The 21,813-nt window shown below is 51.2% G+C and overlaps 2 protein-coding genes across 8 annotated transcripts in view; one reads left to right on the forward strand and one right to left on the reverse strand.

Annotated features, from left to right (window-relative positions):
- The window catches only part of Brf1 (BRF1 general transcription factor IIIB subunit), a 69,694-nt gene that overhangs the window by 14,257 nt on the left and 33,624 nt on the right, over window positions 1-21,813 (reverse strand). For 5 of the 7 annotated variants that reach the window (XM_021243390.2, XM_021243387.2, XM_004836828.3 and 2 more), the window contains 4 exons: window positions 16,030-16,061; window positions 12,340-12,412; window positions 1,529-1,678; window positions 280-373 (listed from right to left, as the gene is read on the reverse strand). In XM_021243390.2, the coding sequence (XP_021099049.2) occupies window positions 280-373; window positions 1,529-1,678; window positions 12,340-12,412; window positions 16,030-16,061 (349 nt within the window). Of the gene's footprint in view, window positions 1-279; window positions 374-1,528; window positions 1,679-8,719; window positions 8,741-9,574; window positions 9,738-12,339; window positions 12,413-16,029; window positions 16,062-21,813 lie in introns of those variants that run through there. The other 2 variants (XM_004836830.3, XM_087195689.1) reach the window with 2 other exon arrangements.
- Btbd6 (BTB domain containing 6) lies at window positions 8,924-11,218 on the forward strand. Its single transcript, XM_004836832.4, has 3 exons — window positions 8,924-9,518; window positions 9,595-9,713; window positions 9,811-11,218. Exons 1-3 carry the CDS (start codon window positions 9,030-9,032, stop codon window positions 10,841-10,843), a joined length of 1,641 nt encoding a protein of 546 aa, XP_004836889.1. The 5' UTR covers window positions 8,924-9,029; the 3' UTR covers window positions 10,844-11,218.

Below are 21,813 nucleotides of genomic sequence, written 5' to 3' on the forward strand. Positions count from 1 at the left end.
GTAAGTTACCTGCCAGCACAGCCATGGCCACTCCTGGCTGTGCCCTGGGTTCACATGCATGGTGGCCCTCATCTGAGGAGATGGATCACTCTCAAAGTCCAGGATGAGCCACACCACCCAGAGGACAACGGGCCTTTGCAGGCAGGTCAGGCACCTCTGCAGACCTCGCTCCACACGACTGAAGCCAGGAGCACATCAGAAAGGTGAGCAGAGGAGAGGTGCGGCCGGCCTTTGAGAGCAGCCTCGCCTGTAGGCAACACCGTAAACTGGAGCACTCACCTTTTCCGAAGAGTGGATTCGCACACTTTGACCACACTGATGACTTCTTTGACAGTTCTCCGGAAATCATGCATCCTGGCTGCAACCAGAAGGGCTAGAAAAGAGTAAGAGTCCTCAGAACACAGCCCTGGCTGGGACTGAGGAAACCGAGTCTGCAGCAGCCCCAGAGGTGGCACCAACCGTGGGAGAGATGCGTCTGCTCCAGGGCAGTGGACAGCATCACCTGGAGAGTGAGGGGGCAGGCAGAGCCCATCCTTCCCAAGCAGACAAACTGCGTAGGCAACTCCAGGGCAGTGATATGCCCTACCCCCACTTAGGACTCGGCCCCAGAGAATTAAAGCAGAAACTCTGAAGACTTCACAGGATCACTCAAAACACATGCATTAACTTCAGCACAGCTCATGCGGAAAACATTGGTTGTGACAGGAGCTGAGGCCCAAGCTAGGAAGGACAAGGGTGTGATCTTGTCATGTACTAACCAAGGCCATAGTGGACAGAGAGGGCTTAGAAATCTGTAGCACAAATCAGACTCAGCTCTGGTGGAAATGAGGACCTGGATTATTAACACATGGCATTCCAGTAGCAGAGGACACTGGGCATCTGAGGAGGCCAGGGCCCTGCCAGACTGGGGCTCCTCCTGGGCAGGGGTGGGATCCAGCCATAGTCAGCCAGACCATGTCCAGCACCAAGAGCCAAGCACAGAGTTGTCTGTGTGACAGGGCAGCTTGCAGGTCCCTGTAGGTGTGGCCAGAATAACTACCCTGCTAGGGCTTGGGGCACCTTCTGCAGCAAGGACTTAGTATCTCACGACAGCAACCACCCTTAATCAGGCTGAGTAGACAACCCACCACACACAGACAGCCTGAAGTCAAGGTCAGGGCAGCTGTTGACCTTTGGTCCCTGAGATCTTGTCTGTTACCTGAGCAGGAGCAGGCGAAAGTCCACCAGGGCTGAAGACCCCGTGGGCAGCGTTAGTCTTGGGCACAGAAGTCAGCTCTATAGCCAGCCTTACCCTGGAATACCATCCACACCAACAGGTTTGGCTGCTCAAGGGCAAGAGCATGGGTTGGGGTGCAAGTCAGTGGTACAGCACCCGCCTGGCACATGTGAGGCCTGGGTTCCATCCCCAGCAACACATGGACACACAAAGATCAGGTCAGAAAACATCAGCATAGTGGCCAGTGCACCCAGCTGGACTGTGAGAATAAAGCTGCCACCCCCAGGGGCAGGCCCGGATCTCCCACCGCACCTGCTCCACAGAGGCCCGAAGGCCGCCGGCCCGTGTGCATCCAGTCTCTCTTCATCCGCTGCAGCAGCCTCAGGGCCGTCATCGACACCTCATGGTTCTTCTCGCCAAACTCCAGCAGGTGGGCAAAGCGTGGGATGTAGAGGCACGGGTCTGCATAAACACACCATCTCAGTGTGCTGCACACATGTGGCCAAGGACCAGAAGGTGCCGACCACACAGCCCAGCAGCCTCCAGGCTTGGGGGGGGGGGCCCTCTCCACACTGACACAGGTGCTCCAGGTCCCTGCCCCTGAGGCAGGAGCAGCTGCCTCCTCCCCAAAGCCTGGCTTCTCAGGATGCAGATGGCAGGGGGTCTGCCCAGCAGCCTTGGCCATGACCGTCCAGAGAGCACCACACTCCCCCACAGTGTTCTTCAGGACTCTCAGAGTGGGTGAATTCACCCTCAAAGTTCACCAAGTGGCTTGCTTGGCTCTTGCATGCTTCAGGGGAGATGGGCACATGCATGGGCACATACACACAACTGCTCCTTGTCAGCACCTCCTTGGGGCTGGGCACGGAGCTCACTAAGCAATATGAAGAATCCAGCTCATCAGAGCAATGCCATAGTGCACAGAAGGAATCACATAGGGCTCTAAAACAGAACATCTAGCAAGTTGTCCAGAAGACCTCGCTAAAGAGCGCAGCCGAGGCCTGAGCATAAGGCCAGGAGAGAGCTAGGGTGCAAGTATGCACTGACAGGGGACAGTAGAAGAGGGCACTGGTGGGTTCTGGAAAGCCTTGGACCCATGGGGCAGGGCAGGAGGACGGTAAGTTCTGTCCATGTTCCCAGGACAGCAGGAGGGACATGCACCAGTCCCCACTGCCTCCTCCCAGGACCCATCTGACCTCTACCAGGCTGCGCTCTGCCCCAGCAAGCCCCATGAGATTCTGCAGGAGGATCCATGCCTAGTTCAACCCAAAGGAGAAAGCCAGGCACAGTGACAGGGGCCTATAGTCCTAGTACACAGGAGGTGGAGGCAAGAGGGTCCCTGGAGCCTGGGAGTTTGAGACCACCACTCTGGGCAACATAGTAAGACTCCATGTCAAGAAAAGAAAGATTCAGGAAAGGTTTCAGAGGGCAGAGGAGACAGTGGTGGCCAGAACACCTGGGTGCTGAGGCAGAGTGTGGGCTGAGCCACATTGGCACAAACTACCAAATCACCATGCTGTGGGGGCCGGCTCCTCTGGACTGGGCTGTGCCCAGATGCTATGCGGAGTCCAGGGCAAAGTCAGGCAGCTGTGGGCCCCAACCCTACCCGAGTGAGCAGAGGGTGCGGAGGGAAGCTATGTCCAATTTCCACTTTTCTTTTATTTTGCTAAAAGCAAGAAAATGCTTTGGAGAAAAATGCGATACATTAAAAAATAGCCAGTTTGATCCCCAGTACCAAAAAAAAAAAAAAAAAAATAGCCGGTAAGCTTTCTGTCTTAATAAAACACAAGCCATCAGAACTAGGGACCAGAGGGTGCTAAAAATTCTTACATGGGTGGGATGCTGCCACTAACCCTGTAATAGAAAGCTGTAATTTTGCAAATATTAGCGAGTGAATATTTCACGACAAGTTGAGACCCCAGTGTGGGGGATGGGGTCTTCAACTAGGGAAGGAAGAAAACCAAATGTAAATCACTAACATTAATTAAATTTTCTAATCAGCTTGGATAAAAAGGTACAGGAAGTACTTTACAAGAGCCATCAAAAGGCGGGCATGGTGACACACATCTGTAATCCTAGCACTGAGGGAGGCTGAGGCAGAGGATGGCGCATTTGAGTGCCACTTGGGTAACTTAGCAAGACTCTGTCTCAAAATAAAAATGTAAGGTAGGTCGGGAATGCAGCTCAGTGGTACAGTGTCCCTGGATTTGATCCCTAGCACTGCAAAAGAAAGGAAGGAAAGAAAGGGAGAGAGAGAAAGAGAAAGAGAGCTAACAGAAGATACTACAAAAAAGCTGAAGAAGAAAAATGGCAAGGCGAGGCCAGTCACCAACGTCTCAGACAAGAAAGGGCAGCCACACTCCCACCTGTGGGTAACAGCCAAGGAGGTGTCAAAAGGGGCACACAGATGAACACTGTACCACAACGAGAAATCAGTAATTTCAAAGAATATAAAAGTTACAAATTTGTTGGCATACAGTAATAGAAAAGACTCACACGAAGCAAGAAGCATAGCAAATAAGAAACTGGGTGTGGTGGCCCATGGCTGTAAACTCAGCTATTTGGGAGGCTGAGGCAGGAAGACAGGCTGGACAGCTCAGTGAGTCCTGTCTCAAAATAACACTTTCAAATAATGGCTGGGATGAAGCTCAGTGGTAAAACACCTGTCTAACATGTTTAAGACCCTGAGTTCCATCCCCAGTACCACAAACAGAAATTTCAAAACAATAGCGGAAAATTTTAACATAGTTCTCTCAAATTTGAGGCTGATTAGAAAAAACAAGACTGAAGGGAGAGTCAGACATATCACTGACTCAATTTAATAAAACAGGTTTTAAGGTCTGTACCCTACAGAGTGATCCTTCTTTTCCAAAATCTATGGAACAGGGAGGGGAGGGGAAGTACAAAGATAGGATGTGTTATGTACATGTATCAGCTCCCTGTCATGAGTGTAATCATTATGTACTGCAAACATGGACTAATAAAAGCTTTAAAGAAAATCAATGCACAGTCATAAGAACGGTGTGTATTAAAGAACAAAGAAACCTTTGCTCAATACAGAAATGTCCCAGGACAGATCCTTTGACTCCAAGTGTAATGGAACTTTAAAAATTAGCCAAAAAGGGCCGGGGATTCAGCTCAGTGGTTTCGCTGCCTGGTGCGCAAGTGCAAGGGCCCGAGTTTCATCCCGGGTACCAAAAAAAAAAAAAAAAATAGCCAAAAAAGAGAAAACATAGCCTGTTCACCTCCAAACACTACTGGGAAATACAAGAACAATCCTTTAGATAAATTTATATGGACGAGCACTTCTACTGCTAAGGAAGAAACAATTAGGATAATGAACTAATAACAAAATAAATCCTTTAAAAATAAAGAAAAATAAGCAATAAATAAAAACAGCATAGAACTGGCATAAAGATAGACAAACAGTCCAATGTACAAAACAGAAAGCCCAGGAAGCAGCCCTTGCATTGAGTGTCACAGACTTCTGATAAGGTGCTAGATGGCACAATGAGGGAGGACAGTCTCATCAAAATCAGTGTGAGGAAAATCAGACTTTCACATGCAGAACAAGATGGACTCATGAGAGTCCAAAATGACTTACACCATGTAAAAAAAATTAACACAAACAGACTAAAGACATAAGCAAACAACTGAAAACTATAAAACCCCTAAAAGAAATCACTGGGGAAGACATAACACCAAAAGCAAGGGCAACTAAAGCAGAAACAGGATTACTTCAAACTAAAAAGTTTCTGCAGTAATCGATCAACAGAAAGCAAAGGAGAAAATAATACAAACCGTAAATTTAATCAGTGTCAAAATCCAGAACATAGAAGAACTCAATAACAAAGAAAATGACCTGATTAGAAAATCAGTAAAGGACCCGAGTAGAAACTTCACCAACTTGGGCACAGTGGCACACACCTATAATCCTAGGACTCTGGGAAGCTGAAGCAGGAGGGTGGCAAGTTCAAGCCCAGCCTGGGCAAGTTAATGGGACCTTGTCTCAAAATAAAAACTAAAAGGGGGTGGGGATATAGCTCAGTGTGAAGGCCCTAGGTTCATGCCCCAGTGCTGAGAGAGAAAAGAAGGAATTTTACCAGAGGTACAAATGTCTACCAAGCGTACAGAAGGATGCTCACATCATTGTCAGAGAAATGTAAATCAAACCACCTCTCATACCCATTAGCATGGAGTGAGATGTGTGTGAAAATGATTAAGACGGGATATGTGTATGTACCAGTCCCCCAAGGTGAATGCAATTATCATGTATTGAAAATATATACTAATCAAAAAAAGCAAAATTGCTAGGCACAGTGGCACATGCCCTTATTCCTAGCTACTCAGGAAAGAAGCTAAGGTAGAAGGATTGCTAGTGTGAGGACAGCAACTTAGTGAGACTCTTATCTCAAAAATAAAATAAAATAAAATGGCTGGGATGTAGCTCAATGGTAGAGCAGAGCATCTCTGGGTTTCATCTCCAGTACTGGAAAAATAAATCTCACTTCTGGGCATAGATCCAAGGAACTGAAATAAGGATCTCAAAGGGACACCTGCACCCCTCAAAGGACAAATACTGTATATGAGGTCCCTAGAGTTGCCAAACTCAAAGGGACAGCAAGGAACAGTGATGCTTGGGGGCCAGGAAGAGGGGACATAGAGGGTATGCTACCAGGAGCTGAGCCAGAATGTAGATCAGGAGCCCTGGGGCTCCCAGTAGCAACCCTAATACCCCACCATGCCCCCAACCATCCAGTCAGGTTTTATGTATGATTCTAATTGTTCCTTCTCACCAAGCGCTCACCGCAATTCATGGACGTGTCAGCTGTTTCCACTCAGTCCATTTCTATTACTTGTTAAAAACTGCTTATGCCCTTTACCATTTTCTCTGAAAGTTGACAGCTGGGACAGAACCACTGTCACAGTGGCCACCTGCCGTGGCTTCTGTGGACGTGTCTTCAGCAGGGACTTCCTAGGCTGGAGCATATCCACAGCCAGCTTTCCAAAGTGATCAGTTCTCAGAGTACTGCTCCACATCAGGGAGCTCTGGGTCCTAGCACCCAGTATCCTCGGCCTTCTTAGGTTCGGCCTCCTGTATGGCCTAGAAGTACCCTGTTTGCCAACTAATAATGTGGGCACTTTTCATGTGCTTGCTGGCTATTTCGATAGTGTCTGTTGCTATCTTTTGTTCATTTCCTCTAAAAAACTGGGTCATCAATCATTTCCTTCCTGTCTTCTACTCCAGTAGTCCTGTTGGAAATGTAGCAAGTATCTCCTGAAAAGGATGTGTTCCAAGAGAATATTCATCAAAACTGAGTAGGATGAACCTTGAACAGACTTCTAACCATAGAAAAAACTGAAAGCCTGTGTTCAAGTTTTAGGCTGGGATATGTTACCCATCTTTCAGGATTAGCATGGAGCTGCCCAGAAGCCCTGTGGAATGTTGGAGACATTCAAACTCCTGGCCCTGGTCGTGTTTGAGCAATGCCAGTTGTTATCAACTATCACTAGGCAAGATACTTGACATGAAGTTCCAAGAAGAGTCAAACTGGCCAAGATTATACCACATTGGACAGTCCCACAGATGCTGGGCATGCACCACAGAGAGCCCAGGCTCCAGGGCAGGATGCCTAGGACCCACGCGGCTTTCCATCCCCTACTGTGTGGCCCTGAGCATACTATGAACCGTGCATGATTTCTCAAGGAACACAACAGTCCCTACCTCCTCAGGGCTGATTTATGTAAAGCATTTGGGCAGAGTGGAAAGGGTGTTCCTAGTATTCGCAACAGCCTAAATGATTAAGCATGTTCAACGAAGGCAGAAAAATAATATCAACAGTCCAATAAAAAACAATAAAGAATATGAACAAAATACAAATGGTCAATAAACACAGAAAACTGTGTTCAACTGTACTGGTCATTAAAGAAATGCAAACTAAAACAGTGGAATATAATTAATTTCCATGCACTAACTAGATGGAACCCAGAGCCTCAAACATGCTATGCAAGCACTGGACCACTGAGGCTCCCCTCCCCCTTCCAGCATTAACTTAACAAAAACTAGAAATAAGATTCAGCTTCTCACATACTCCCAAGGGGCCAGAGGTGGACATGTCACTAATGATGAACTGTCTTTCAATGGAGGTGGTGGGGTCACAGGGTGCTCCCAAGTCCTCACCCAGGTGGGTGGACACAGGGCCCCCAGAGACCAACTTGCAACTGTGCAGAGGGAACAGGGCTCAAGGTGTGGCCAAGGGGGCTGAGAGTAATTTTTTCTGGTGAGGAGGAGAATTAGCTCTGTCAGGTTTTTCTACAAACCTGAGCTGTGGAGCCAGGAGCAGTGGTGCCCACCTGTAATCCCAGCACTCTGGATGGCTGAGACAGAAGGACTGAAAGGTCAAGCCCAGCCTGGGTAAACTCAGCAACTTAGACACTGTCTTAAAATAAGAAACAAACAAGCAGGGCCGGGGATTTAGCTCAGTGGTTTCGTTGCCTGCTGCGCAAGCACAAGGACCCAAGTTCGATCCCCGGTACCCCCCCGCAAAAAACCAACTAAGAAACAAACAAGCAAAAAAAGCAGCCTTATATAAACACTTCAATGGAATGCACTTTTATGTGGTCACATTATGTCCCTTGGCCTCTTGCAATGTAGTTTCATTGTCCTTAGCTTTAAACACAAGAGTAATCTTTAAGAACCCTGCACTATGTGTTAAACACCAGGTAGTATGTGTAAAACAGGGAGCTCCAGTAACAACTTTTTTTTTTGGTACCGGGCATTGCACTCAGGACCTTGTGCCAGGGATGCAGGTGCGGTGCCATTGAGCTAAACCCTCGGCCGTCCAGTAACAACTTTTAACCTATGAGTTGGCAGAAAAAAGTATCGGTATTATATATATGAAAACTGGCTAATATTTATTTATTGACGATACCACATTCATTATGTTGCAGTAGTGTATAGATTTTTTCTTAAAAATCGCCTATCTGTACATATTGGTATTTGTAACTTTAACACACTGTTACGTGAAAAAATGTTACTGAGAAAACTGATCAGCCATTTTTAAAAGGTCCTGTCATATATTTTGCAATGAATGACTGAAAATCATTTTAACCATTGCCATGGAAAAGTTAAAGGCAAAATTAAAAGGTTTTATTCGTTTTAAAATTTTCTCCTAAAAAGCCCTCCCTATTTATGCATTATTATTATTATTTTTTTTTGGTACCGGGGCTCGAACTCAGGTTCTTGCGCTTGCGCAGCAGGCAGCGAAACCACTGAGCTACATCCCTGGCCCTATTTATGCACGTTTAAAGCCCCTGAAAATGTGTGGATAATAAAGCTGACAATGTTCTGCTACAATTTGCAGTTGAAAAAAAATGCAGAAGTGGGGGAGAAGGCTAGAGCTCAGTGAGAAGGCGCTGGTTTCAATCCCCAGTACCCAAAACCAAAAAAACCACCCAGAACCGAGCTGTTAACATCTGGTTTCCGCGCGGTAAGAAGCGCACCGACTGAGAAGGTGAGAACGGCTTCCGGGAAGAGGCAGGTCCCCGGCGAAGAAGCTGAAGCGCGCCGGCCTGCACCTGCCGGACCTGGGCGCCAGGGCGGGGCCACCGCAGGGGCGGGGCGTGGGGAAATGCGCCCTGACGTCACGAGACGCGCCGACGCCGCAGCGGGTACGGGCGAGGGCGGACGGGCGGGTGGCACGGCGCCCCCTGCGGCCGGCCCGGGCTGCGGGCGTCGGGCTCAGTGCGAGACGGGCGTCTGGGGGCGGGCAGCCCCTGCAGGCCAGGGCCGCCGCGCAGGCAGGCAGGCTCCATGCTGCTGCCGCTGGCCTGCCTGCACGGGCGGGTGGCACAGTGCCTGACCTCGCTGCTGGTGCTTGCAGAGCCGCTCCCCAGGCCCAGGCGCGGCACGAGGGTGCGCGGCGCGACGCCGCCCTGCGCGGAGGTCCCCGCTGCCGCGCCCGGGAAGATGGCTGCGGAGCTGTACCCTGCTGCTGCTGCTGCTGCCGCTGCCGCTGCCGCCGCCGCCGCCGCCAGCGACCTGGCCAACAGTAACGCGGCGGGCGCGGCAGGCAGCAGGAAGGCAACCCCGCGCAGCCCACCGTGCCCCGCGCCCGCTCCGCCGCCGCCTGCACCCGCGCCGCCCGCGCCCGACAACAACAACGCCGAGAGCCCGCACTGGCAGGCCTTCCACCCCACGCTGCGCGAGAGAAACGCGCTCATGTTCAACAACGAGCTCATGGCCGACGTCCACTTCGTCGTGGGGCCCCCTGGGACGGCTCAGCGGGTGCCCGCCCACAAGGTGAGTAGCGTCGCAGCCCCCCCCCCCCCCGCCTGCGGGGCCCCGCCCCTGCTCACGGGCTCTCTCTCGCTCATAGTACGTCCTGGCCGTCGGCAGCTCCGTCTTCTACGCGATGTTCTACGGGGACCTTGCGGAAGTCAAGTCTGAAATCCACATCCCGGACGTGGAGCCTGCCGCATTCCTGGTCTTGCTAAAGTAAGTACTCCGCGGGGAGGGTCGGAAGGGGGGGGATTTACCTCCCTGCTGCCACCTGCAGCCCGGGAGGGGCCACCCAGCCGTCCTCGCCTTCCAGGTACATGTATAGTGACGAGATCGATCTTGAGGCTGACACGGTGCTGGCTACTCTGTATGCTGCCAAGAAATACATTGTGCCTGCCCTGGCAAAAGCCTGCGTCAATTTTCTGGAGACAAGTCTGGAAGCCAAAAACGCCTGTGTCCTGCTGTCCCAGAGCCGGCTGTTTGAGGAGCCTGAGCTGACCCAACGTTGCTGGGAGGTCATTGATGCACAGGCCGAGATGGCCCTGCGGTCTGAAGGCTTCTGTGAGATTGACCGGCAGACACTGGAGATCATTGTGACTCGGGAGGCCCTCAACACCAAGGAGGCAGTGGTCTTTGAGGCTGTCCTGAACTGGGCTGAGGCGGAGTGCAAAAGGCAGGGCCTGCCAGTCACTCCACACAATAAGAGGAACGTTTTGGGGAGAGCCCTCTATCTGGTCCGAATTCCAACCATGACTCTGGAGGAGTTTGCCAATGGTGCCGCCCAGTCAGACATCCTGACACTGGAAGAGACCCACAACATTTTCCTGTGGTATACTGCTGCCAACAAGCCCCTCCTTGACTTCCCACTGACCAAGAGGAAAGGCCTTGCCCCTCAAAGGTGCCACCGCTTCCAGTCTTCTGCCTACCGAAGCAACCAGTGGCGGTACCGTGGGCGCTGCGACAGCATCCAGTTTGCTGTAGACAGAAGGGTGTTTATTGCTGGGCTGGGCCTGTATGGGTCCAGCTCTGGGAAGGCCGAGTACAGTGTGAAGATTGAACTCAAGCGGCTGGGGATGGTCTTGGCTCAGAATCTGACCAAGTTTGTGTCAGATGGATCCAGTAACACCTTCCCGGTCTGGTTTGAGCATCCGGTCCAGGTTGAGCAGGATACCTTCTACACAGCCAGTGCTGTCCTGGACGGCAGCGAGCTCAGCTACTTTGGGCAGGAGGGGATGACAGAAGTGCAGTGCGGTAAAGTGGCCTTCCAGTTCCAGTGCTCCTCGGATAGCACCAACGGGACTGGGGTCCAAGGTGGGCAGATCCCAGAGCTCATCTTCTACGCCTGAGGCTGAGGGGCCCCGGAGAGTGCACCACCTGGCCCTTTCTCCCAGAAGCCACCCAGTAAGTGCGGGGGAAGTGTGGGACACTGCTGTCTACCTTGTGGCACTGTTAAAGGCTTCACTACTTGTATCAGCTTGAATCTGTGAACAGGCACCTTTTCCACACAGTCAGAGCCTGGAGGCTGAGGCTTGGTGTCTCCTGTTCATGGGGCACACGCCTCAGATGGGGTGGTAGAGTTGGGACCCAACCCAGGCTCCAGATCCCTGCCCAGTGGCAACCAAGCTTTGGGCACTTGGATGTTCCTTCCAGCCTTTTGGATTCCAAGTAGTTCCAAGCTTGCCTTGAGACCCTCCCTTCAAATAAAAATCACTGAAAAGTCACTTAAAATAGTTTACCTATTTAAGTGGATTTTCATAATAAAGGTTTTGCAGAAATGCGGTCCACGTATAGGTAAGTGGCTATAGGAACCCTATGCTGGGGCACTCTGTCCCAAAGATCTAGGTCACATCCCATGAGCACTTTGCTGCCATCTTCCCATCGGGAAGGTTGTTGACTGACATCCCTCTCTGGGAATTCCCTCAGCTGCAAAGAGCTGTCTTGACCAAGGTCATCCCCTTTTCTGGAGCAGCTGACACCCAAAAACTGGTCAAAGGATAAAAGGCCCAACATCTCGTTCCATTTCTGAAGGATCATCTCAGTATTCACTGCTCTATATTGGGTGAACCGAGATGTTGCTATGGCTGGTCTGCAGCCCATCTTTTCCATCTTCCCTGCTGATCAGTGCCGAGTGGTTAGAAAGAAACTGCATCCCAGGGGAGCCCATCTGTCCCCTAGGTCCCTGTGTGGCATCTAGGATGGCTTCCTGTCTGGGCTGTGGCCAGGTTTACTTCCCAAAAGTATCACTGTACCCCTCTTCTCAGGTGTGCACTCCATGGCTTTGCTTTGTCCTGGAAAAAATCTCACCTCGACTTCCAGAGAGAGGGATGACCACACTGGTAGTAACCCAGGAATAGGGTCTCAGCTGCTCCACTCTGGTCCAGGTGGTGCCTCTTGACTACCAGGAGGACAGCTCCAGATGCCGACAGTCACTAGTAAGAAGGCTCTCTAGGCCAGCTACAAAAACCAGTCTTGTTGTAAAACTCAAAGGAGGAGTGGGGGGACAGCACCCATCTCCAGAAGCCGCCTCTCATTCCTGTCTATGAGCAAGTCCTGCCTTCCTTAAGGTGCCTGGTGGCTATTTATGTTCCTCAATCCCTTTTGAACAAGGCAGGCTCCCAACTCCAAGTGCTATCCCCATCTTCCCCTATCTGCACCTGGCGGGCATCAGCAATGGATCTTCTGGTTTTTACCAGCAATCAAGCCCCACCCATGTGGACTGAGGGATTTGAAGGGTTTCTTGCCTTGGAGTCTTGCACTTTGATGTGCCATCCCTCCCACTCTCCAGCACCTTGGCATGCTGGTTTCCAGAGGCCCAGTGGTACCCTACCCACACCCGGCATACCTATAGCTGGTGCGTTGATGCAGAGCTCCCGTGCTAGGAGCAGAAATGTCTTCCCCAACACATACACGTTCACCTGTGGTGGGAAGAGCACAGCCAGAAATGCATTGGTGTTTAAGGAAATGTTTCCTTTTTTTATTTTTGTTGAACTGGGGATGGAACCTAGGGATTTATACATGCCAGGCAAGTGCTCTACTACCAAGCTACATCCCCAGCACCTTTATGTTCTCCACAAAGTGCCTATTTTTATTCTTTAGTTTTTAAAGACTTCAATGTCAGAGCAGCTGCAGCCTATGTAGCGCACCCCCCCACACCCAGTGTGGCTGTCTCCTCTGATCCCCAGGTCACACAGGAATAGGCTCCCGTTTTCTTCCAGGCCACTGCTTGCACTCAGCTGCACTGCCTAGCCAGTGATGCATTTGCTTAGAAACCCAGCCTGCAGGGTACCTGTCAGGTATGGTCATGCTTGTGCCCACAATGCTTGATTCAAAACCAAGCAAGGCCTGCCTGCCTGGCCACACCTCCTCTACCCCTTGGCCATGTGGGCCCAAGAGGTCTTGTGTTTCTCCACTGTTCCCATCAGTCACCTCTCCCCCTTGCCACAGTGGGTGGGTGGAAAAGGTAGGGCCCAGTCCTAGGGCTGTCTCAGGGGTGTCAGTCTGTGGTTGGAGTGCTCTGGCTTGTGTGCAGAGCCCCAGGCAGTTTAGCACCTTGGTGCAATCCTGAATGGACTATGCTTCCAAAGGAGTCCAGTGCTGACCAGAGGTGTTGCAGGTTGTGGGGAAGATGCTTCTGAGGGGTCAGGCAGGTATAGGATGAGCTATCTAGACAGGGCAGCTTGGACAGCAGGCAGGGCTAGGAGCCCCAGGGGACCCTGTTGCTGTTTCTTTCCAGGCTTGCCCCTGGGACTTCCAGGCTTCACAGTGTGACCAATCTAGCCCTTTGCCTCTGGCTTCCCCAAAGAACAACTTGCCTGAGCAAGCCTGGCCTGTGGGCCCTTGGCCAAAGTCCTTTTTCCTAGCAGGAAAGTGGCATCCTTGGACCTTGCAGACTTGAAAGGACCAGGGAGTCTAAGGGATGACACACAGTGTTAGAGGTAGGAGCTGAGGGGAATCCTTGAGACGTGTGCTCATGGAGCATGACAGGAGGGCCAAGGCTGAGACTCGATATCTAGCAGCAGGCAACTGTTCAGTCACGGCCCCTCACCCCAAACAGGTGCACTTTGTCTTTGAGGTCCCCAAGAGCTCTATCCTAAGGGCTGGTGGCTCACAGTATGGTTTCTCAAGGGGGACTCATGAGGGTCTGTGCGCCAATCTGGATGGTATGTGTAAGCATGTCGTGTGAGCATGCAGGTATGACATATGGGCTGCATGTGTGACATAAGTGTGTTTGCATAGTGTGTGCAAGCATGTAGTTGTTCAGCGTGTAAGTTTGTGGTGGGTGCACGTGTGTGTGGTGTGTCTTCACTGCAGAGGCATGCAGTGTGCGCATGGGCATCCCAGGACGCCAGCCAAGCCCCTGGGTCTTGGCTCTCCTGGCACCACCTATGTTTAGGTCACTGGTGGGATGACCAGGTCCCACTGGAAGGCCATCCTTGGGCTTTGCCTGCCACTTCAGGCTCCTTGGCACCTTAGCCTTGAGTCTTAGACACAAGGTTAGATAATGAGCCTTCAGCACTGCAGAAAAGGGTTCTCTAAACAGACTTCAAATGGAAAGTCAAAGTTGTAAAAAGTTATGTGTATAAAAATACATGCAACACTTTCCAGAGATACTTTTTTTTAGATAGATCTCACAGTGTTGTCCAGGCTGACCTTGAACTCGGGCTGAAGGGATCCTCACTTCACACTCCTGATAGTGGGGACCACAGAGGTACTTAATGCCTACAAGTACTGTTTGTCAGAAATGGTCCCACTAGCAGTGTGAGGCTAACACTGCTCCCTGAGGGCAGGTGGCCAGGGCTAGGTGGGGCTGGCCCGCATTCCCATTTCTCCAAGAAGGGCATTGGATTCTGCATGCAGAGTGCCCTTGTGGGTCTTGATTTCCCCTCTGGGGCACCATGCACCAGGGCAGGTAGCAGCCCTGTGTCCGCCATAAGGCAGGGATCAAGTAGCCTTCCACGTGGGCTCACCAGAGGACCCAGGGAACAGGGTGTAGACAGTTTCCTCAAAGCAGTCAGACTTTTTGGAAGGTAGACTTCCTGGGTGAGGTCCCAGAGGGCGAAGGCATGTGCCACACCCAGGTCCTAAGAAAGTGGGGCCCCTCCTAGGCCCCCATGGAGATCTCAGGGGAACAGAGGAACTTGCTCCTCACTTGCTGGCCCCTCCAGATCCCAGCAGGCTGGCAAGGCCCAGCCTCCTGCAGGCACTAAGGCCTCACACTCAGTTCTGCCCCACTAGCTACAGTCCCAGAGGTCAAATCAGAGTGTCCACCCTGACCATGTGGCCCTTCCTAGCCACCTCCTGTCCAGACACCCTGGCTAGCTTCTCTTGCCAAAGCTGTGAAGCTGGAGCTGACTGCTGCATCCCATTCTGCCTCCCAGTGCTGCCAAGCCACTTCCTGTTGCCTGCCCCCCCATCCCCATCTTTCTGGGAAGTCACCAGCTTGGAAATGGGGTCATGTGACCTTGCCTTGAACTGAGTGCAGCACATTTGGAATGTGAAGTCACTGGATGATCACAATTCCAACAGGTTATTTTTAGCTTCCCCACAAAATATTTCAGAATAACTGCTGAGCGATGCCACTTATAAAGACAGTTGGGAAGACAGAAATACAGGGCACATGTGAGCCATGGGGACTCTTAACTGTGGATACAGTACTGGAGGACACCAAGGCCCAGGCACCAGAGGTGGCACCCTGGCCTGTGGGCTCCCAGACCCTGGGGGCCTATCAGATCTGGACAGAAGACTTCATTTCAGTGTGAAATCCAGCACATCTTCACACTAGTCACCTGTTTTCAATGGCATTTCTCTTTCCTGGTCCTCAGTAGAGTTATCACTGTGGGCCTCAGGGCCCAGCCATCACCCCAAAGCTGTCCATGAGGACACAGTTCGGGGTCTCAGTGCCCACTCTCCCATCCATGAATGTTCCTGGTTGGGTTTTCTCACAACATTCATTTGTTTAGAAATGAGAGATGCGCTAGAAGATGCTTTCTCTGAACCCAGAAAACATGACTATAAACCAAGGGTAAATGTAAGGCTTTTCCACAGTTTAAAATGCCTAACAGGGGCCCACTTTTTCCCCTTTACTTTTACTTTTTTTTTTTGGTACTGGGAATTGAACTCAGTACCTTGCGCTTGCTAGGTGGGTGAGGCACCACTGAGCTAAATCCCCGGCCCAACGGGGAGGCTTTAAAAGTAAAGGGCCTCCCCATCGGGCCGGGGATTTAGCTCAGTGGTTCCACTGCGTGCCTTCCAAGCACAAGGTCCTGAGTTCGATCCCTGGTACCAAAAAACAAAAACAAACAATAAAGATTCCCCTTTACCCAAGACAAAGTTCCACTGGTTTCTCATGTGCTTCCAATGCTGGGCTCTGGGCTCTTTACTCTGAGCAACACTGTGACTGTGAGCCAGCTGGGAGCTGCCCTTTGGAGCCCCAGTACACCCAGACACATGCCATGCTAGCTACTCCCCCCAAAAGGTGGGGCCTCCCAGCCATCCCTTGCGTGGGGAAGCCCTAGGAAGGAAAGTGGTCTACCTGAAGCAGGTCACTGAGGTCGAGGAGCATGTCTGCAGCCAGGGTTAAGGAGCATCTGCATACTTAGGAGCTGAGCCACATCCCCCGCTCTCAACTTGGCACTGATCAGGAAACAAAGGCCCTGATGGAACCCAAGATGGGACATAATGCCTGGCCAGGACCTTCTGTCCCCCAGACAAGGGGGGCAGGGGCGCGCACCTCTGTGAACACAGAACTAGGACAAAGGCTGCAAGAGATGTTAGGAGCCAGGCCAGGGAACCAAAACGGGCTTCCACATGACCCCTGAGAAAGCACAGGGCTCCATAGATCACTGCCTGCCTGCCCGCCCACCAGGTGCCCACCACACCAAGGCTCTTTGTCCCTGAGGCAGAAATGTGCAAGTGACCACACTTAGGCTCTACTCCTTGAGCTCTCGCTGAGGGCCCACCTGGCACCAGGCAGCAACCTGAGGCAGACCGTACAGACTCCCGGAGAGGGACCCAGGCATGGCGAGGCAGTGCATGTGTCCAGCAGGCAGCATAATAGTCCTGCTGCTCAAGGAGACAGCTAAAAGATTCTAGGATGAAACCTGGTCTCAATCTCAACAGATTAGCAAAAACTGTCAAGGACACGGGCTAACCAAGTCCAGACTCACATGGCACAGAGACAAAATAGAAAACAGGTCCCTGGTAGGGCTGCTGGGTCAATGCAGTTCATTTAAATGAACACCACTGGCTGGGGATGTCAGTGGTAATTGTGCACCACACGCAAGGCCTGGGATCTATCTATCCTCAGCATCACACTTTAAAAATGCCATTCATGGTCTGCTGCCAGCTCAAGAAGAAAACCTGGTACTGAGTTGGAGCCCTGAGCAGTGTGAGCAGGTGTGAGGGGAAGCCCCGGGACCCAGACATGCAGGGAGAAACAAAGCCCGCAAGGCTCCAACCCAAGTCACAGGCAGCACAGCCTGGGGGGTCAACCCCTTGGAGGAAGTGACATCATTTCTCAGTCCCACAGGTACCAGCATTGTCAGGGAGGAAGCAACAGGGAGACTGATGACACTGTTCCAGGGACCAACAAACTAGTGAGAACGGAGAAAGTCAAAGGAAAGAAAGGCAGAAATCAGTGACATGGAAGCAAGAATAGAGGCAAAGGGGCCAGCCTGTGACTGGAACTCCATGACACTTTGGAGGAAAGACACAACTGTGAAGACAGGAGGATCAGCAGTGACCGCTGCCTGGAGGGAGAGAAGGGAAAAGGCACGGGCTTAAGGCCAGGACAGCTGAGCAGTGTCAAGGTGGATAAGGGCCACACATCTGTCCAAACCACAGCATGTGCATCCCAAGAGGGACCCTCACGTACCCCAGGGCTGGGCCGTGTATGCCGGCACCAGCCGTCCCACAGTGAGACCTGCCACACTTGATGCAGAGGCTGCCAACAGCCAACTGTGGGATGGAGGGCGGGGGGGACTCTTACGTCCTGCACACTTTTCTGTAAAACCAAAATTTCTCTTAAAAGTTTGATTAAAAAAAATAGTTGCCAGATGTGGTGGCACACACCTATCATCCCAGCACTCAGGAGGCTGAGGCAGGAGGATTGCCAGGAGTTTGAGGTCCGCCTGGGCTACATAGTAAGTTCAAGGCCAGCCTGAGCTACATAGTGAGATCCTGCCCTCATCCCAAAGGCCAAAACACTGGGCAAAACTTGTGAACAGAAACCTCACGATGAGAAAACAGCCCACACACATGAAATGAACTCAGCTATGTTAGTTACCACAGAAACAAATGCCAAGGAGCCCACAGCAGCACCAAACACTGACAAGAACAAGGACACAGATTCCACAGCCACATACGCCACCACATTGGCAAGGCACAGCCACAGGACAGCCTGGAGGTTTTCACCCAACTAAATATGCACCCACCCTTGGCACAGTGATTCCACTCCCAGTGTCTACCCAAGAGAGGCAACAACGTAAGTCCACAGAAAGACTTGCCCAAGATGCTCTTGGCAGCTTCAGTCAATGGCCCAAACCATAGAAGGATCCATGATCTGTCTGGTATGCACAACAGTACTCAGCATAGAAAGCAACAAGGGCAAATACAAACCATGCCAAGTGACTGAAATCTGCAGAAAAGAGCTCAGAGTGTGTGATCACTTACAGGATGCCCTAGCATGAGACACTGGTCTAGGGTGGAAAGACAATGGTGGCCACCTATAGGGCAGGGCAGGGCCTGAGGAACACCCTGAAGTGTTGGCTCTGCTCTGCTGCTCCATGGACGACTCAATGCACAGATGTATGCATTTCTCAGAACTCATCCAATGCTATGATAAAAACCTGTGAGATGGATGCAGTGGTGCATGTAATCCCAGCGCTCTAGGAGGGTGAGACAGGAGGATGCCAAGTTCAAGCCCAGCCTGGGCAACTTAGCAACTTAGTAACTTAGTTAAGACCCATCCTCAAAATAAAAAAGAGGCTGGGATATACCTCAGTGCAAAGGCCCTGGGTTCAGTCCCCAGTACTGGAGAGAAAAAAAAAGAGCCAGGTGCAGTGACGTGTGCTTATAATTCTATCACTCTGAGAGGCTGAGGAAGGGAGAATTGCAAGTTTTCCTAGTAGGATTCTTTTTTCTTAAATTCATTGGTACATTTTACGTATACAATACATTTACATTTATCATTGGGTGCGTGTAACCCTACATGATGTATCTTGGTTCTTATTTTTTCCCCATTACCTGTGCGCCCTTCCATATTTACATAGATTTCGTTTCCATTTTTTTTCTTTTCTCATAATTTTTCCTTTCCCTTCTTTCCTTTCCCCTTCCCCTTCCACCACCCTTACCCCTTTGGACCTTTGAGAACTGCAAGTTTTAACCCAGTCCGGCCAACTTGGCAACTTAGCTAGCCTGTCTCAAAATAAAATAAAATAAAATAAAATAAATGCAAATAATAAAGAATTTTTAAATAATCACTTATTTTTTGAGACAAGGTCTCACTATGCAATTCAGGCTGGTTTTGAACTCACTGTGTAGCCCAGGTTGGCCTTGAACTTACGGCAATCCTCCTTCCTCAGCCTCCCAAGTGCCAGAATTACAGGCATGCACCACCACTGTTGGCTAAATCTTTAGAAAGACCTATGCATTTCACCTTATGCCAGTTTTACCTCCAAAGAAAAGAGCCATAGGGCCAAGGATTTAGCTCAGTGGTTCTGCCACCTGCCTTGCAAGCACAAGGTCCTGAATTTGATCTCCAGTCCCCCAAAAAAGAAAAGAGCCATAAATAATGAACTCAAGTGAGCTACTCACTTGCCTCTGCAGGGCTAAGGGAGGGGGCAGAGGCCTGCAACTTGCTTTGGATATGTAAGATGATGAGAGAGCTGGTGGGGAGAGGGGAGCAATCATAGCAGAGTGAGGGCTACAGCATTCACGGAAAACTACAATTACTTCAACTCGGAGATGCCTGAAACTTTTCAGAATAAATCCATGAGAGAACAAGTATGTTACTTTATTAAAGGAGACTGGACTTAAACTATTAACCAACTTAAATGGCTATCAGGCCACCCATGGGTCTGAAAGAATACATGGTCACTTGGCTGGGAATGGAGGAGTGGAACTTCCACCTGCCAAGCCCGGCCAGCTGGCATCCACCCACTGTCCACCACAAACCCCATCTGAGTTCCTCTTACTCAGTTATTTACAGCACAGCCCATAGCACCATCCAAGGCAGGGCTCCCAGGGTGCCAACCAGGCAAAGGCCCCAACCACTCAGCAACCTGGCTTGAACCTGCTATGCAGGCACCACAGGGGCTCTGAACACCCACTGCCTGCCAACACCAACACATGGTGGCTACACAGCCCTGGTGCTGGCTGTCTACATAACACCCCTGCCATCTACACAACCCTGACATCTACTGTGTACACAACAACCTAATGCCTGCTGTCCTCAGAACCGTGATGCCTGCTGTCTGCACAGCCTTGATGCCTGCTATGTGCATAGCCCTGACACCTGCTGTCTACACAATCCTGGCCCCTGCTCTCTGACAACAAGCCAGGAAGGTATTGTAGCTGGCCCTTCCCCAGTTTCCTGCAAGGGCAACTGAGGCTGAGAAGTGAGGTCAAGCTCAGCGGCAGAGCCAGAACTGAATCTAGAGGGTTTGGCTCATGTTTCTGCTCTTGACCCAGCACAGGATGAAGTAGAACAGCCTCCAGGACGCTAGAAACTGTCCTCCCTGCCATGCCAAGGGGAGGATTCCCAGCACGCTGACAAGCTTTGCACTGCAGAGCTCTCACAGAGGCACACAGCTGGGGTGATGTCTGAGAAGACAGAAGAGAAAGAGGCTTCATCCCAAGCTTCCAGAAACAGGAGCCTGGCGGGAAGAGAGGGCATCCAGGACTCACGCCTGCCTAGGGCCAGGTTCTAGTGGATCTCCGACACAGCTTGGGTGGCATCAGTCGTCCCAGAGATTAGACAGCACCAGTACCCAAAGCAGGCCCTGTGAGGATCCAGCTCCCAGGTCAGAAGGAGCCCTGCCCCTGACACGACCCCAGGGTCATCCTCACGCTGGCCTCAAGGACTGGCAGAGAGGATATGCTCCAGTAGTGTCTGAACAACCTATGGGGGACCTGCTGATGCCCTTCCAGCCCACTTTTCAGCTCACAAAAGGGCTGAGAGCTCACAAAGAGCCAGTGTATCCCCGTTCCACCATGCAGCACACCAAGTCTGAGCACCATGGTAGACTGCAATAACTCAGACAGGCTCTCCTTTGTGTACAGCACACCTCAGGTAACCTAGCACATCACCGCTGTCACATGTGACATCTGTGAAGTGTGCAGTGGCCCCAGGGCCTATGCAGAGCCCCTGCTCTGCTGTACCTAGGAGCTGTGCAGGATGGGCCCAGAGCTGACTCCCACTCCCTGCCCACCGAGGGAGGCAAATACCAGCCCTCCTTCCTGTAACTCCTGGGAGAGGTGGAGCTCAGGTATAGCCACATCCTGACCCTCTGAGACAGTCGTGCCAGTGACCTAGTTAGCCATGCACTCACCTGCCCTCACACATGAAATCCTCAGGCTTTCAAGCCCATCTGTCACCCAGCATACCAACCACCCCGAGAAGGACACACAGCACAAGCCAAATGCTGTTTCTGAGCTCTGACACCAGTGACTTCCAGGTTTAACCATCTGCTCATAGATGGCAGAAAAGCACCCCTCTCTGTCAAGAACAACTGTGAAAGCCAGGAGAGCATAGGTGCCACATCCCTGCTCTCCTCAGAGCATCTGCCATCACCCTGGCAAAGGGGCAGCCTTGTGCTCACAGTTTCCCCAGGGGAGATAGAATTTGGATTTCAGGGACTCACAGTCATGGGGAGAGCACAACTCTTCTTTCAGAATGCCAGAGAAAGGCCAGGGAGGAGGATGTGGGTGGGCCAGACTGACCTTACCTCGCTGACCCCCACAGGATACTCCAGCAAGCCAAGCCCAAGAGGTGCATTCCCACCTCCAAACTCCAGCAGCCAAAGCAGGGAGTTAGCTGGGCTGCAAATACAGGGTAATTCAGTGGGCATTCTCAGAATTTTTTTTTTTTTTGTACCAGGGATCGAACTTGGGACCTTGCACTTGTGAGCCAGGCGGTGGAACCACTGAGCTAAATCCCTGGCCTCAGTGGACATTCTCTAAGCACGAGGAATTACACTAGAAATTGAGAATGAAAAGAGAACTAGAAAATTCCCAACTGTTTTCAAAACAAGCCATATACTTCTAAATGATCTATGGATATAAGGGAAAAAGTAATAGAAATTAGAAAATATTTGGA

The sequence above is a fragment of the Heterocephalus glaber genome, unplaced genomic scaffold (genome assembly GCF_053883595.1).
Source record: "Heterocephalus glaber isolate CG9 unplaced genomic scaffold, H.glaber_assembly_v1.0 deba00001608, whole genome shotgun sequence".
NCBI classification, from domain to species: Eukaryota; Metazoa; Chordata; class Mammalia; order Rodentia; family Bathyergidae; genus Heterocephalus; species Heterocephalus glaber.

Excerpts from the sequence above, each read along its gene's own strand:
- Btbd6 (XM_004836832.4), top strand. The coding sequence starts at position 9,030 with ATGCTGCTGCCGCTGGCCTGCCTGCACGGGCGGGTGGCACAGTGCCTG. Across the intron at positions 9,519-9,594 it reads AGCGGGTGCCCGCCCACAAG|TACGTCCTGGCCGTCGGCAG; the intron begins GTGAGTAGCGTC and ends TCTCGCTCATAG. Across the intron at positions 9,714-9,810 it reads GCATTCCTGGTCTTGCTAAA|GTACATGTATAGTGACGAGA; the intron begins GTAAGTACTCCG and ends CTCGCCTTCCAG.